The 15,508-nt window shown below is 41.0% G+C and overlaps 1 protein-coding gene across 1 annotated transcript in view; it reads left to right on the top strand.

The window, feature by feature from the left end:
• The window catches only part of myo1d (myosin 1D), a 520,742-nt gene that overhangs the window by 198,138 nt on the left and 307,096 nt on the right, over window positions 1-15,508 (top strand). Inside the window, exon 16 of the mRNA XM_080213488.1 lies at window positions 1,936-2,143. Within this exon, the coding sequence (XP_080069614.1) occupies window positions 1,936-2,143 (208 nt within the window). The remainder of the gene's footprint in view (window positions 1-1,935; window positions 2,144-15,508) is intronic.

The raw sequence follows: 15,508 nt of genomic DNA, 5'->3' as shown, positions 1-15,508 counted from the left end.
CTGTATAACTTAAATTGAAAGATTTGCATTTACAATGGTTAGCACTTCTGCCTCACAAAGTCAGGGACCTGGGTGCGATTCCAACCATGGGAGTCTCTGTGTGTGTGGAGTTTGCGCATTCTCCATGTGTCTGCGTGTGTTTCCTCCCACAGCCCAAAGCTATGCAAGTTAAGTGGATTGGTCATGATAAATTGCCCTTAGTGTCTAAAGGTGTGTAGGGTTAGATGAATTAACCATAGTAAATGTGTGGGGTTACGGGGGTAAGGTGGGAGTATGGGCCTGGATAAGATGCTCTTTTGGAGAGTTGGTGCACACTTGATGGGCTGAATAACCTCCTCCTGCACTGTAGGAATTCTGTTTTTCTAGTATTTTTCATGTTCACCAGATATCTCAAAGCACTCTACAACCAATTAAGTACTTTTGTAGCCAATTTGTGCACAGTAAACCCCACAAATAGCAATCTAATAATGATCAGTGTTTGTGGTGTTGACTGAGGGATAAAGTTTGGCCAGGCCACAGCGGATAACGTTTTGAAATAGTGCCAGGGAGTGTTTTGCATTCACTCCAACAGACAGATGGGGCTTCGGTTTAACATCTTATCCAAAAGATAACTAGAGTGACAGCCCTTTTTTTGCGTTCAAGTCCTGGAATGGGACTTGAACTTGGAACCTTGTTTTGTGAGTCAAATTTCTTCCACTCATAATAGCATTGTGTTAAGAATAGAAGTGCGATCTGCTGGAGCCACAACAGCCAAGCCAATAATGAACGGAGAAATATGGCATGCTTCCATCATATTGACTACTGGTACATTTTCATCATTTGATGATGGGAAGTGCATCACTTACAAATAAAGCTGGTTGCGTGCGAGTTGAGGTATAATTGTAAAAGCAAAATATTGCAGAATGCTGGAAATCTGAAATAAAGACAAACTGCTGGAAAAACTGAGAGGTCTGACAGCATCTGTGGAGAGAGAAAAATGGTGTTAATGTTTCAAGCCCAATTTAACTCTTCTTCGGATTTGAAACATTAGCCGGGTTCCTATATTGTCCAAGGAGTTGGGATATCTTGTTGAAGTTATACAAGACATTGGTAAGGCCACACTCAGAATAGGGACATGTTCGTCACAACTTTGTGGGCCAAAGGGCCTGTATGTGCTGTAGTTTTTCTGTGTTTCTATGAATACCAAATACAGTTCTGGTCAGCCTATTATAGAAAGAATATTATTAAACTAGAAAAAGTGCAGAAAAGATTTACTAGGATGCTACTGGAACCTGATGGTTTGTGTTATAAAGAGAGGCTGATAGACTGGGACTTTTTTCTCTGGAGTGTAGGAGGCTGAGGGGCGACCTTATAGAGGTCTATAAAATAATGAGGGGCATAGATCAGCTAGATAGTCAACATCTTTTCCCAAAGGTAGGGGAATCTAAAACTAGGTTTAAGGTGAGAGGGCAGAGGGACAATTTTTTCACACAGGATGGTGAGTGTCTGGAACAAGCTGTCAGAGGTAGTAATATAGATTGGTACAATTTTGTCTTTTAAAAAGCATTTAGACAGTTACATGGGTAAGATGGGTATAGAGGGATATGGGCCAAATGTGGGCAAATGGGACTAGCTTTGGGGTTTGAAGAAAAAAGAGCGGTATGGACAAGTTTGGTCGAAGGTCCTGTTTCCATACTATAAACCTCTATGACAATGCTGTAAAGAGTTTCACAACACCTGTTGGACTTTAACCTGGTGTTGTGTGACCCTTTATTGTGTGTACCCCAGTCCAACGCCAGCATCTCCACATCACGTCGATGACAATGCTGCCAGACCAGCTGTGTTTTCCCTGCATTGACTGATTTTATTTAGGTACAATTGTAGGTGAGTTCTTATGCATTTGAGTAGATTTATGTTTTCACATCCTTGTAATAGACAGTCTCACCTCCTTTCCAGATATAAGATGATCTCTGAGTTCACATGGCCAAACCATGACATGAGCTCCGATCAGGAAGCCGTGAAGAAGTTGGTAGAGTGCTGCGGGTTTCAGCATGATGTGGCTTATGGCAAGACCAAACTCTTCATTCGGACTCCGAGAACATTGTTCACACTGGAGGATCGGCGAGCGCGTATGATTGAAAGGATCGTGCTCTTCCTACAGAAGGTATGGAGTAAGGGTGTGGAACAGTTCGCCACCATGATAAAATAATTATTCAAAATTAAGAATGATGAAAAAGTATATTCGATGTGACGAAGCATATTATTTTTATTGCAAGTTACTTTACTAAGTAAATATCCCTTCAAGATTTATGCCAAAGCAGCTATAGCTTTAACTCCCTTAAAAACAAAATACATGTAACAAATATGCAGTATTTCAGAAAATTTTCACGTTTTATTGTGAAATGAAATGGAATACACTTGTAAAGTGCAGACTGAGTTCTGCAATCACTGTTTTAGCTGAAAAACAGAAGGGTAAAATGCTGAGAATTAAATCTGACATGATACAGCCAGTCTGCACATTCAAGAAAGATTTGAGCTGGCAACACAGAGGAAGTAGGAAGGTAAGGGCACACTGTGATCATCAGGCACGTGAAATGAACATGAGATAGTTGAGCCTGTTCTAAATACTATTATGAATTTCCTTAGCAAATTTCAAGTACAAGAATGTGAAATTTGATGGCATAAATCTCAGGTGATGTCTCTGGGTACTGCAGGTTTATCTTCGCCAGACTGTATCCTCGATTATACAAGGGTTGCAAAGCCATGGCTTCTGTTGTGATTTTATCATGGGGCAGGACGAGGAGCCAAGCCCCAGGTTTCACTCAGCCAGAACCAGAATTGAGTATTAGCATTATTCTGAATTTCATACACTAGTCGCCTAGTCAACTGAGCTAACTGCAACCCCTCCCCCTCGACTGCAGGCTTATAATCATAGGAGTTGGGCACTTCCTTGTTCGTTGTAATCTGCACTGTTTTACATGGAAGCATTCAGATTATCTTTGTTGTAATTGTTCACCTATAATGTCAACTTCTGGTGTGTTCCTACACTTCCATCATTATACACGCTGATCTGACACATGCAATTCTCATCGTAATCTCCAATGGCCATTGTTCACAAACAAAGAGAAGAATATATACATAAATTTATTAAAACTGTTGCTCAAAGTAAAGCATGGCTGGGACTTGGTTTACAGATATCCTGGGGAGACCATTTTTAACTTTAAGCTTTAATGTTGCAGCCTCTTGAATTGCTGCTGCTGGTCGAAAACCAACTGATGCTGGCAACCAGGGCACACCAAGCTAATTTTCCTGTGTTGGATAAATTTGATTGAATACCCCCTGTATATTGGAAAACAAATCAACTGCCTTGACGTTAATTCTTGTTTAATTACCAGGGAAGCAAGAATTCAATTGGAGTCCTCCAGATTAATGATATCGTCAAATATTTTATAAAAGCTGCAAAATTGAGACTGAATTTCATGTTGTATATTGTCTTGTCCCTTCCGATTGGCAATTACAGTTTATGTGGCTCCCAAGATTTAGCTAACCCAATAATACGCTAACAATGTTTATATCTACAGAATTAATTGATTCTGTTTTACACTGTGCATTAATACAAAGGGATACAGAACAGATCTAATTACAAAAGAAATTAGAAATTCAACATGGACTTCTATTAGCAATAATGCAAATCATTTCCTGATGTACTCTGGACCAACCCAGTTCAATTTAGCAATTCTGTTGCACCATTGTGTGTTAGATGTCAGGTTGCTTTCAGATTGAGGGAGTGATATCTCCACAATCATCGCCCAGAGTGTTTAGGAAAGTCATAGCTAATATTTAGTACTAGCTGGCTTGTCAGTTTTTATTCAATAGTCCCACGTGCTGGCTGTATTTACCAACTAGTTTTTGCTGACTAAGAATCGTGCCTGGCTCTCTCATCTCTTTTCTGCAATTGCTTTGGATGTCTGCTCCACTGCTGTGGGAGACAGGGAGAGAGAGACAGAACACTGTTGGAAGGAAAACAGTAAGAAGGAAAAGGAAGAAACATAGAAACTAGAAGCAGGAGTAGGCCATTTGGCCTTTCAAGCTCTGCCTTTCATTTTGATCATGGCTAATCATCAAATTCAGTAAGAAGAAAAGTGAAGGAGACAAAATAGGACCTCAGTGAGGAAGGAGAGACAGATAAAGAAGCTGAAATGAAAGAGCAAATGTGCAACTGGCAGTCAGCTTAGTTACCAAGGCATGAAAGAATGAGAATTATTTTCTCAAGCTGAATAACTAAATCAAGTAGATTTGTTTAAATTTGTTATCTATCGGAGATAATACTTGATGTGAGCAACACTTGAGCGTGGCATGCGACTGGACCTCTCACATCCTAACCATTGTTTTGTCTGTTGTGGTAATGCAAGTAGGTGCTGTCACTGAACAAGTATTCTTCCCATATTAAAATAATATAGTGCACTCCTGCGCTCTTAGCCCATTCTTTCCATTATCTCAACTATGGAACATCGATCTGCGCATTCGCCGAAGATTACAAGTTTTTAAAGCTTTATGTACTAAATTACCACTGCTTAGTTTGCCAGTCTACCTCTTTCTCTATGAAACTTTGATATGTCTTTCATGGATCTTCACATTAGTGACAACCTGCAGCACCCTGGTTGTATTTTAAGTAGATTAGTTTGCTACAATAATGAGTGCTGCAGAAATGATTGAATGACCTAAGTTTTGAAGGACAAATATATTTTTCACATATCTCCCCTGAAGTTGGATGTTCAACTAGTTAGTCCTGTCAGAACTTTTTTTTTAACCTGGGCTATCTTGCTTTATCATACCAGCGAGTCTATCTTGTTCAGTATTACATTAAACGGAACTCCCTCCGTGCAGCCACATTTATCATTGTTAGTGTGCGCTAAATATAAAAACAAAAAGAGATGGGAGCCCCAGGCTATATGAGAAGTGAGAGGGTGTTCAATAAATAAGGAGCTTATTTATTCTGTGATCAGTATCAACAATAAATCTGAGCTGTTAAAGTATTTAACAATCAAGGCATGCCTAGAGCAGAAAAGTGAAACCTTCTTGGCAAATTATATTAATGCTCCCCAAAAGCTTTAGATTCTGTATCTTTTTTATTCCTTTATTGGATGTGGGTATCACTGACTAGCCCAACATAGTGGTGAACTGCCTTCTCAATGCTGCAGCCCATGTGGCGTAGGTACACCCACAGTGATATTAGGAAGAGTGATCCAGAATTTTGATCCAGTGTCAGTGAAGGAGTGATGAGATAGCTTGGAGGTCAACTTTCAGGCTGCTGTGTTCCAATGCTTCACTGTCTTTGTTCCTCTGGATGGTAGAGGTGGTGGGTTTGGAGACGCTGCCAAGGGAGTCTTCGTGAGTTGCTGCAGTGCCTCTTTTCTATGGTACACACTGCTGCCACTGTACATTAGTGTTTAGATTGCTTTGTTCTGGATGATGTCAAACTTCCTAACTACTTTGGAGCTTCAGTGTAATTATGATTTTAAAACTTGGGTGATGCAGGGAGCTAAACTTAATATCACAATGAGTTGCTAACCTGTGCCTTTTGATTCCAAAGAAGCAGCACAGTAACACCTAAGCTGGTATCCAGTAGCTCCTTGTTAAATAGGATGTAAATTGTTGCTGGAACAGGTACTAGGAGATCTTTCAAAATTTAATCTGATCTGGGAACAGTACAGAATAGCACAGCATTTAAGAGAGTGAATGCGAGGGTTTTCAGGTGCTGTTGAGGAGGCTTTGAAGAGGTAACAAGGAGGAGAGATGCTCTATATCTACAAGGAGTCAGGATGCTCTCCAACACATGCTCAGATGTCAATGGAAGCAGATCGCTGGGCAGATCAATGTCCAAAGTCAAGACTTGAGGACCTGATTGCAGTGCTATAAGAAGTTCAATGACCCCACATGACTGGTCAAGGTGGTGTGATTCTGCAGACCGCCTTGAATCTTGACACCCACTCTGCTGAGTACTGTGGGGCTCCTCCAGAATGGTCCAAGCAGCAAAAAATGGGGTTTCAACACACTAGTGGTCTGTTTCATTGCATTTTGTGTGATAGCGTGGCTATCATTGTATGTGTGCTGAGCACATGCGCATGGGTTGCACACTAGAGTATTAGCCATATAGTCAGCAGATAGTCACCCTGTAGTTACCATTCAGTTTGCCAGTGTGTAAGGGGGCTGCAACAGCAGATTGCCATAGAGTGAAAGCAACATGACACTTGCCAGGATACCTGGCACTGACCTGTATGGTTTTCTGTGTCTGGTCATACATCGACTGGATATTGAGGGAGCGGAATCGCTTTAACTTGCAGTTTAGGGAACGGTTGCCATGTGATGCCCACTATTACATGCACCATTGGGGAAACATAGTCCGGCAAAGCCATGTGCCGACTTTGCCTGATTCTCTGGCCAGAAAGAATGAAAAATTGAGAGTTTTATTGAATAGAAAAGATCTCTGATCTCACTTACATAAAAGTGAAAGGGAAATTACAAGTTGTAGAAAATATCTCCAGCTGCACCCTGGATAGAGGCAAATGCAAAATTGTTCATTGTCATTGCCACCTTCATAACCACTGGCAATGCGACTTTACCCTGCTTTGAATTTGCAGCTGTGCACACAAGTATGCAGAGCAGACAGATGACACCAATCATTATGCAACATTAATTTGATCCCAGATGCAATTATATTGTTTCCTCTCACTCAAACTCCAGACTGCTGTCTGCTCCAGATTTCCAAATTTTCCTATCTCAATCCTCCTATTTGGGAATTTTTCCAGAAATCATTTCTGCCCTTTGGCTAATGTTATAAACTATCCTATTCCATACCAGCTATCTTGTGGAGCCTACACTTCCTTTGAAGTATAGAAATACTGGTTGCGTTATAAATTTCATGTGTGACATAATATCCAAATACATGAAACTCCAATGCATTTTCTTAAATATGTTTTACAAAGGGCAACTCCCTCTAGAATAACAGCAACTGCACAAAAGTAGTGTTTAATCTCTCAGATTATTGTTATTCAGTTTCAACTAGTCTTTGCTTTTCTTCCCTTCCTGCCTCCAAAAAGTGGAAGGGATCAATTCTGATCCATCCATGACTTATAGAAAACCAGAGGGAAAATGTTAATACTCTGCAGCCTGATGCATTTTGGTGTCAGGATGGGACTAACTCAGTTAATGGTAGGGTGTTGGGGAGAGTTATAGAACAAAGAGATCTAGGGATACAGGTTCATAGCTCCTTGAAAGTGAAGTCACAGGTGGACACAGTGGTGAAGAAGGGAGATGGCATGCTTGGTTTCATTCGTGAGAATATTGAACACAGGAGTTGGGATGTCTTGTTGAAGCTGTACAAGACATTGGTACGGTCACACTTGGAATACTGTATACAGTTCTGGTCACCCTATTATAGAAAGGATATTGAACTAGAAAGAGTGCAGAAGAGATTTACTAGGATTCTACTGGGACTTGATGGTTTGAGTTATAAGAGGTTGGATAGACTGGGACTTTTTTCTCTGGAGTGTAGGAGGCTTAGGGGTGATCTTATAGAGGTCTATAAAATAATGAGAGGCATAGATCAGCTAGTCAACATCTTTTCCCAAAGCTAGGGGAGCCTAAAACTAGACGGCATAGGTTTAAAGTGAGAGAGGAGAGATACAAAAGGGTCCAGAGGGTAATTTTTTTACAGACAGGGTGGTGAGTGTCTGGAACCAGCTGCCAGAGGTAGTAGTAGAGGCAGGTATAATTTTGTCTTTTAAATGGTGTAAACCTTTATGACTTGAAGCATTTTATTAACCGTATTAATGATCAGTGTGCCTGGCTGCATGTTATCAAATTACACATGGTCCCAAAAAAAATGAGTGGCATTACTTCAGAGGGAGATATGTTTAGTTCTGCTCCACAAATGAACATTTGTGGTGCATCATGGTGCCATTACATCCAATGCAGAAGCAACAGCAAATGCTGCAAGTTGTGAGAAGTATTTTTATTTGCTGTAGTTTGTGTTGCACCTTGCACAGTGGTTTGTACAAATAATAGAAGTTCTAGTTGCTTCAGGATCATTGTCATGGTCATAGTTTTGCCAGTTTCAGCATTGATGATTTAGTCAAGCAACATGCATATGTGCATTTTGTTCATATTTTACTGTGCTTTATTAGATTCTGATTTAGCATTATGACATTTGCTATTTTCTCTTCTGTTGAACTCCGTTGAATATGCAGCAATTGCAATGTTTGTAATTAAGTATTCACCAATGAAAAACAGAAGTGCACAACTGCTGTACAGGTATCCCTTGTTTGAAGCACATACTAATAACACATTTCCATTTCAGCCTGATTTGTAAATAGCAGAACTTATCCAAATTGTATTGCCCCCATTTTGTTTTAGCATGAGTATGCAAATGCCAAGAACTGTAATGTGATTGCACGTTTTTTTTTAAACACACTATTACTCCCTCCCACTCACCTCTCTTCCCAACCCACTCACTCCCTCCCACTTACCATCTTTGCCAACCTGCTCATCCCCTCCCACTCACTGCCTTTCTTGACTACCTCACTCCAGCCTGTTCATGCCATCCATTAAATTCCCCTTCCTTCTGTTTGCATTCACTCACTTGCCACCTCTCCCAACCAACTTGCCCTCGCAGTCCCTATTCTTTGCTGCCCTCTCCTAACCCCCTCTCCTAATCTCTCACTATCTCACTTGTTTCCTTCTCATTCTCTCCAACTCACTTTCCTTCTCCTGACCTCCTACAATCACGCACAGTGGTCACTTTGCTCACTTCCTCCCACTCATTTCCCCCATTGTGCTAACCTTCTGACCCTTTCACTGTTTTCCTCTTGTTATCCCTCTCCAGAGCCCTTTTCATTTTGAGGGCTCAGGAAAGAGGTAACAAATGAGGAGGCATGTGGAGTAGCAGTGAGGGTGTCAGGAGAAGAAAGCAGTGAGTGTGGTGGGGGGTGTGAGTGAAGAAGTGGGAGTGATGAGAAGGAAGTGGGGGAGGAGTGAAAGGGTGGTAAGAGGGAAGCAGGAGCACAGGAAGGAGAAGGAAGCAGAAAGGGGAGGATGTGTAGGGCTCAGCAGAAGGAAGCATCCACAGACCACCCAGTGCCCCCATAAAGTACTTCCATCAGATCTCACAATACAGTGATCTAGAGCAGGATTCTGTTTTTTGTTCTTTGTCTCCCCACCCAAGCCCAGGGAAACTGAGCACAAGCATATTGCAATTGCCACTGTGGGAGAAAAAAATTTGCCACTGAAATCAGATGACTTGAGTACAGAGCAGGGGTAAAACTTAGAATGGGCCTCTATGCCATAGCAGCATAGCCAATGTTTAATTTAACCACTGTGTAAAATAAAAATTGTTTTGAGCAACCATTTGACATCTGGGCATCAGAGTGTGAATAATTGCTAAAATCGGTGCAGCACTGCATTGAGCCTAAAGAAATAGGGGATGGGCCTTGCCCATGGAAAAAAAAGAAGGCAGAAATGATGGACTTGGAAAGTAAATCCACTATTAGCAATAATAAACCAATGTACTGGTTTAGTCTCCAGTACTGGAATCTGAGTGTGTTTCCAGTGTTTTCCATCTTAGCTCAGATTGCTGGCAATTGTGTTTTTATTCCTTTTATGTACCTCTAAACTTTGTTGTTTAGATGTACAGGAGTCGGTAATCTGGTATGGCGCAGTCAGATTGCTGTTTTTTTTAAATGCCCTTTCTTCAAGCGATAAAGTATACCTTTTCCTGCATGCTTCTGTTTCCTCGCAGTTTAAACAAATCGTTACATTTTTAAAAAGAACTTATGACTTCAGGCTGAATTGCGAGGATGAACTATTACTGTTTATCCTCCAGTTTTTGAGTTTGCATGTCATTTTAATTCTCCCGCTGCTATATTTGGACCTTCCTTTCTACTTTTCATTCTTCCCTTTCACATATTTGCGCATTGTGTATTTAGCATTCTGCACCACTCTATGTTCACCTTTGCTACTGTTTGTCTCACCTATTTCCTTCCACGTTTAAGATTGTAATTCTATTTCGTTTCTATTTTAGAAAGAACTTCTAGCCCCATCAGGTGAATTTGCCATGCACATATTTTGGTTTTTCTTTTGCATGTCTAGGGACTATTTAATTTGAGATATTGATTCCTTTATCATCATATGAAACATGTTACATTTTTAGTGTAAACCTACAAGAGCATTAATATTGAAATAAAAAAAGCCCATCAAGGCCAATTCTACTGCTGTCCATGCATAACATCCTTCAATCATGGTTTTCTCTCCTGCGCTGAGGATCTCTATACTGCCTTTCTAATCCCCAGGTGAATCAAGCAGATTTATTAATATCGCTATAATGCTAATCTCTTTCTTGGCAGGCATTGACCCAATTTCTTGTCAAAGGTACTGATTGACCTAGAATTTTCTGGCAGTCTATTTCACAGATCAACTATCTTGTGGGAGAAAAAAATTTCCTCTAAGTCCTAACGTTGCCTGAGGCAATTATGAATTTTGTATTTGAGTCCTTTAGCTAAGTGCTCGTTGTCCATGCAGAAAGGGAAAAAAAATGCATATAATAGCTTTTCAACGCCTACGAATACCAAAGTATTTTGCAGCCAGTTGAAAATGTTGTAAAGTAGGAAACGTGGCAACCAATTTACATGATGTGGAGATGCCGGCATTGGACTGGGTGAGCACAGTAAGAAGTCTCACAACATCAGGTTAAAGTCCAACAGGTTTATTTGGCAGCACAAGCTTTCGGAGCCTCAAGCTCCTCCTTTGGGTGAGCGAGGACTTGTGTTCACAAAGAGGGCATATAAAGACACAAATTCAATTTACAAACTAATGGTTGGAATGTGACTGTTTACAGGTAAGCAAATCTTAAAGGTACAGACAATGTGAGTAGAGAGAGGGTTAAGCACAAGTTAACGAGATGTGTATTGTCTCCAGCCAGGATATTTATTGAGATTTTGGAAGTCCAGACAAGTCATGGGGGTTACAGACAGTGTGACATGAACCCAAGATCCTGGTTGAAGCCGTCCTCGTGTACGGAACTTGGCTATCAGTGATTTCTGCTCAGTGATTCTGCATTGTGTACCGTGAAGGCCGCCTTGGAGAACGCTTACCTGAAGATCAGAGTCCGAATGCCCGTGACCGCTGAATTATTCCCCAACAGGCAGAGAACACTTTTGCGTGGCAATTGTTGAGCGGTGTTCATTCAGCCGTTGTCATAGCGTCTGCATGGTATTCCCAGTGTACCATGCCTCGGAACACCCTTTCCTGCAGCGTATCAGGTGGACAATATTGGCCAAGTTGCAAGAGTACGTACTGTGTACCTGGTGGATGGTGCTCTCATGTGTGATGATGGCATCCATATCAATGATCCAGCACGTCTTGCAGAGGTTGCTGTGGCAGGGCTGTGTGATGCCGTGGTCACTGTTCTCCTGAAGGCTGGGTAGTTTGCTGCGGACAGTGGTCTGTTTGAGATTGTGCGGTTGTTTGAAGGCAAGAAGTGGGGGTGTGGGGATGGCCTGAGCGAGATGTTTGTCTTCATTAATGATATGTTGAAGGCTCTGGAGACAATGTCATAGCTTCTCTGCTCCGGGGAACTTCTGGATGACGAAGGGTACTCTCCACCGTGTCCCGTGTTTATCTTCTGAGGAGGTCGATGTGTTTTTTGCTGTGGCACGTCAGCACTGTTGATCGATGAGTCAAACACCATATCCTGTTCTTATAGGGGCATCTTTCAGCGTCTGTGTGTCTGTTGTGATCCTCCTCATCTGAGCAGATTTTATGTATATGGAGGGATTGTCCATAGTGGATAGCTGCTTTAACATGTTTAGGGTGGAAGCTGGAGAAGTGGAGCGTTGTGAGGTTATCCGTGGGCTTGCAGTAAGGTGAAGTGCTGAGGTGACTGTCCTTGATGGAGATGTGTGCATCCAAGAATGCAACCTATTCTGGAGAGTAATCCATGGTGAGTCTGATGGTGGCATGGAACTTGTTAATGTCATCATATAGTTGTTTCAGTGATTGTTCGCCATGAGACCTGGGCTTGCAAAATCTCACTAACTGTCTTGGCTGGAGACGATACATATTTCTTTAACCTGTGCTTAACCCTTTCTCCAATCGCATTGTCTGTACCTTTAAGACTTCATTATCTGTAAAGACTCGCATTCCAACCATTATCTTGTAAATTGAGTTTGTGTCCTTATATGTCCTGTTTGTGAACACAAGTCCTCACTCACCTGAAGAAGGGGCTTGAGGCTCCAAAAGCGAGTGCTGCCAAATAAACCTGTTGGACTTTAACCTGGTGTATGAGACTTCTTACTAAACCAATTTACACACAGTAATACATCCCATGCAGTAACATAATAATGACCCGATAACCATTTTTTTTGAATGAAGTTGGTTGTGTGATTAAATTTGACCAGAATATCCCTGCTTAGAAACAGTACTGTGGTATTATTTACTGATGTATCAAAAGTTTACTTAAAACTTAAATGAACAAATGGGTTAATGCTTGGGAGCAATTGTCTAACTTGAGTTTATTCAGACTGTTCTTGCAAGCTTAGTGAATTATTGTTAAATTTTTAGTACAGGTTCCCAAACCTCATTTTAAGACCCAGTCTATACCTGTGATTCTCTACCAAGCCTGTTCTCAACCACCTCATCAGAGGCCATAGGCAAGAATTTATCATGGACCAGAGGTGAAGAGGAGACACACTACCAGTGTAGCCTCTGGGCACAATGCAAGTGCTACTGCAAAAAAAATGAACCATTACCTTAAATTTTCAGCAAACACCTCATGAACTGCTCCCCTTCCAATCCACTCAACCACTTCCAGATATTTTGTAAGGTCCAGAACTGAGAGAATACACAGCCCAACTGCAGGACATAAACATTGCACAGCACTGGAAGAGTATACTACAGGAAGTATTTGATGTTTCCATCCAGCTGCTCAACTGTCCACCGAGTATACAGTCCCCTGTTAAACGAGCGTATCAGCTTTTTCAGATAGTTACTCCGTCAGTGCTCTCTGCCTCAGGCTTTTTCCAACTATTGATCTTAAGCCAGTTGTAGTGGAGTGATGGTGGCCTCTCAGGTTATGCCAGTTCTTCACAATTGCTGTGTCAAGTCATGCAGAACTGATGAGCAGAAAAAACATTTAAACCCTTTCAGCAATGGGAGAGCAGTCCATTGATTCAGAATTTTTAACCTTGTCTTGAGCACACCCCAGGGAGAGTGGCAGTAATAATGACATTTCCATAGATCAGGATAGTCTTCTTATTGTCCATGAATATTTTAACTGTTTGGAAATATTTGTTCATTGTGTAAATTGTTTTGAGTCTTAATTTTAATAAAAATTAAATGAGCATTTTGTTTGTTTATCTGCACCTATAGTGTTTAGTTAGTTTAACAGTAGCTTACACTGAATGTTTTTGCATACAAAACGGCCTAACAGGAAATAATATCAAAGGGAATCAAGCTATGGGTAAGAGATTAGCTTAGGTGTCAGAAGGCTGCATCAACAAGGTGGTTTACATCAGGAGGAGCACATATGAAAGTATCCCAGGCAGTCAGGCCAAAGTACTGAAGATTCTGTGCTAGTGATAGAGCCAAGGGAGGAGACAGACTGGTATGATGTTGCAAGGGTATGTGGAGGGATGGGTGATGGGAGTTGTGGGGAGATAACAGGGCTGGAGACTATGCCTGAGGTCAGCAGGAGCTTGACTATGGAGAGATTTGAAGATGAGGATTAGAATTTTACCTCAAAAGTGTTAGCAAGCAGGGAGCCAACATAAGTGATTGGGTGACCCAGGTATGCTGCAGACAGCTGAGATCGATCCATTGGAGCTTATGGAGGGAGTCTGTCAGAGAAACTGAAGTTAACAAAGGCTTGGGTAAATGTTTCAGCAGTGATGTTGGGCATTTTGCAGACATGGAAGTATGTAATTTTGATGATTGAAAGAATGTGTGATTTAAAGCTTAACTCAGGTTCAAGTACAATATTGATGTTGGAGATGGTTTCACTTTGCCTGAGAGATGTCAAAGTGCTGTGTCAAAAATAATACCAAGGGACTGGGCAGTGAAAATGAGGGTTTTGATTTTCCAAATGTACATGCTGGTTTGTAGCTTTTTTGCTTCTCTTAGTGGTTATTCAATTTATATATTTCCTAGAAAAGTGAAAAGGTTCATATCCCTTAAAACCAATTGTCTCAGCCTTGTGGGAAGCATCACAAAGAAGTAATACACATGTAAACTATATCCAGACAAACAAAAACTGACCCAAGCACTTCAACATTCAGTAAACCCGAACAGTTCCCTCAATCCGTTGACCTCCAAACAACTATGTACAATTTGGTGCAGCTAACACCCATGCTCAGTAGTCTCTTTGCAACTCATTCATTTCTAAATTAAACATAGGAACTTAGAAGCAGGAGGCCATTTGGTCCCTCGGGCCTGCTCTGCTATTCAATTAGATCTTGAACTTCGGTATCATTTTCCCGCACTATCCCCATGTCCTTTGATATCTTTAACATTTAGGAATCTATCAAGCTCTGCTTTGAACATAATTAATTACTGAGCCTTAGCCCTCAAGAGTACAAAATTCAAAGGAGTCAACACCCTCTAGGTGAAGAGATTCCTCCCCATTTCAATATTAAATGACTTCCCTCTTATTTTGAGAGAGTGTCCTCTGTTTCTAGTTCCCATTCCCCCATCCAGGGCAAGCAGGCATACTACCTGCAACAAGCCCTGTAAAGAAATTTTTTTTTCTTATTCTCATTCTTCTAAACTCGAGATTACAAACCCAATCTTCTCAATCTCTCTTCACGAAGTGGAGATGCTGGTGTTGGACTAGGGTGGGCACAATAAGAAGTCTCACAACACCAGATTAAAGTCCAACAGGTTTATTTGGAATCACGAGTTTTCAGAGCTCATGATTCATCTCATGAAGGAACAGTGCTCCGAAAGCTCACGGTTCCAAAGAAACCTGTTGGACTTTAACCTGGTGTTGTGAGACTTCTTACTGTTTCTTCATTAGACAATCCTACTAGGAATCAATTTGGTGAACCTTTGTTGTGATGCAACATTAATTGTTTTCTTCTGCCAAATTGCAGCTCCCTTTGTTTAATTCAAAAATGAATGAGTTGCAAAGAGACTATTGAGCATAGGTGTTAACTGCACCATATTGTGCATAGTTGTTTGGAGATCAACGGATTGAGGGAACTATTTGGGTTTACTGAACGTCGAAGTGCTTGGGTCAGTTTTTGTTTATCTGGATACAGTTTACATGTGTATTACTTCTTTGTGATGCTTCCCATAAGACTGAGACAATTGGTTTTAAGCATAATGCACAAGTGGTGTGAACTTTTCACTCTACTAGGAAAAATATAAATTGAATAACTGGTAAGAGAAGTAAAAAAGCTATAAACCAAAGAGCACCTTCCATTTTTGTTCCAGAACAGTTAGTTTCCTATCAAAGTATAGAGCAAAATGAATGTCAGAA

This window comes from Carcharhinus amblyrhynchos, chromosome 27 (assembly GCF_965287045.1).
Source record: "Carcharhinus amblyrhynchos chromosome 27, sCarAmb.v2.hapA, whole genome shotgun sequence".
NCBI classification, from domain to species: domain Eukaryota; kingdom Metazoa; phylum Chordata; class Chondrichthyes; order Carcharhiniformes; family Carcharhinidae; genus Carcharhinus; species Carcharhinus amblyrhynchos.
This window is presented reverse-complemented; position numbering and strand designations above follow the sequence as displayed.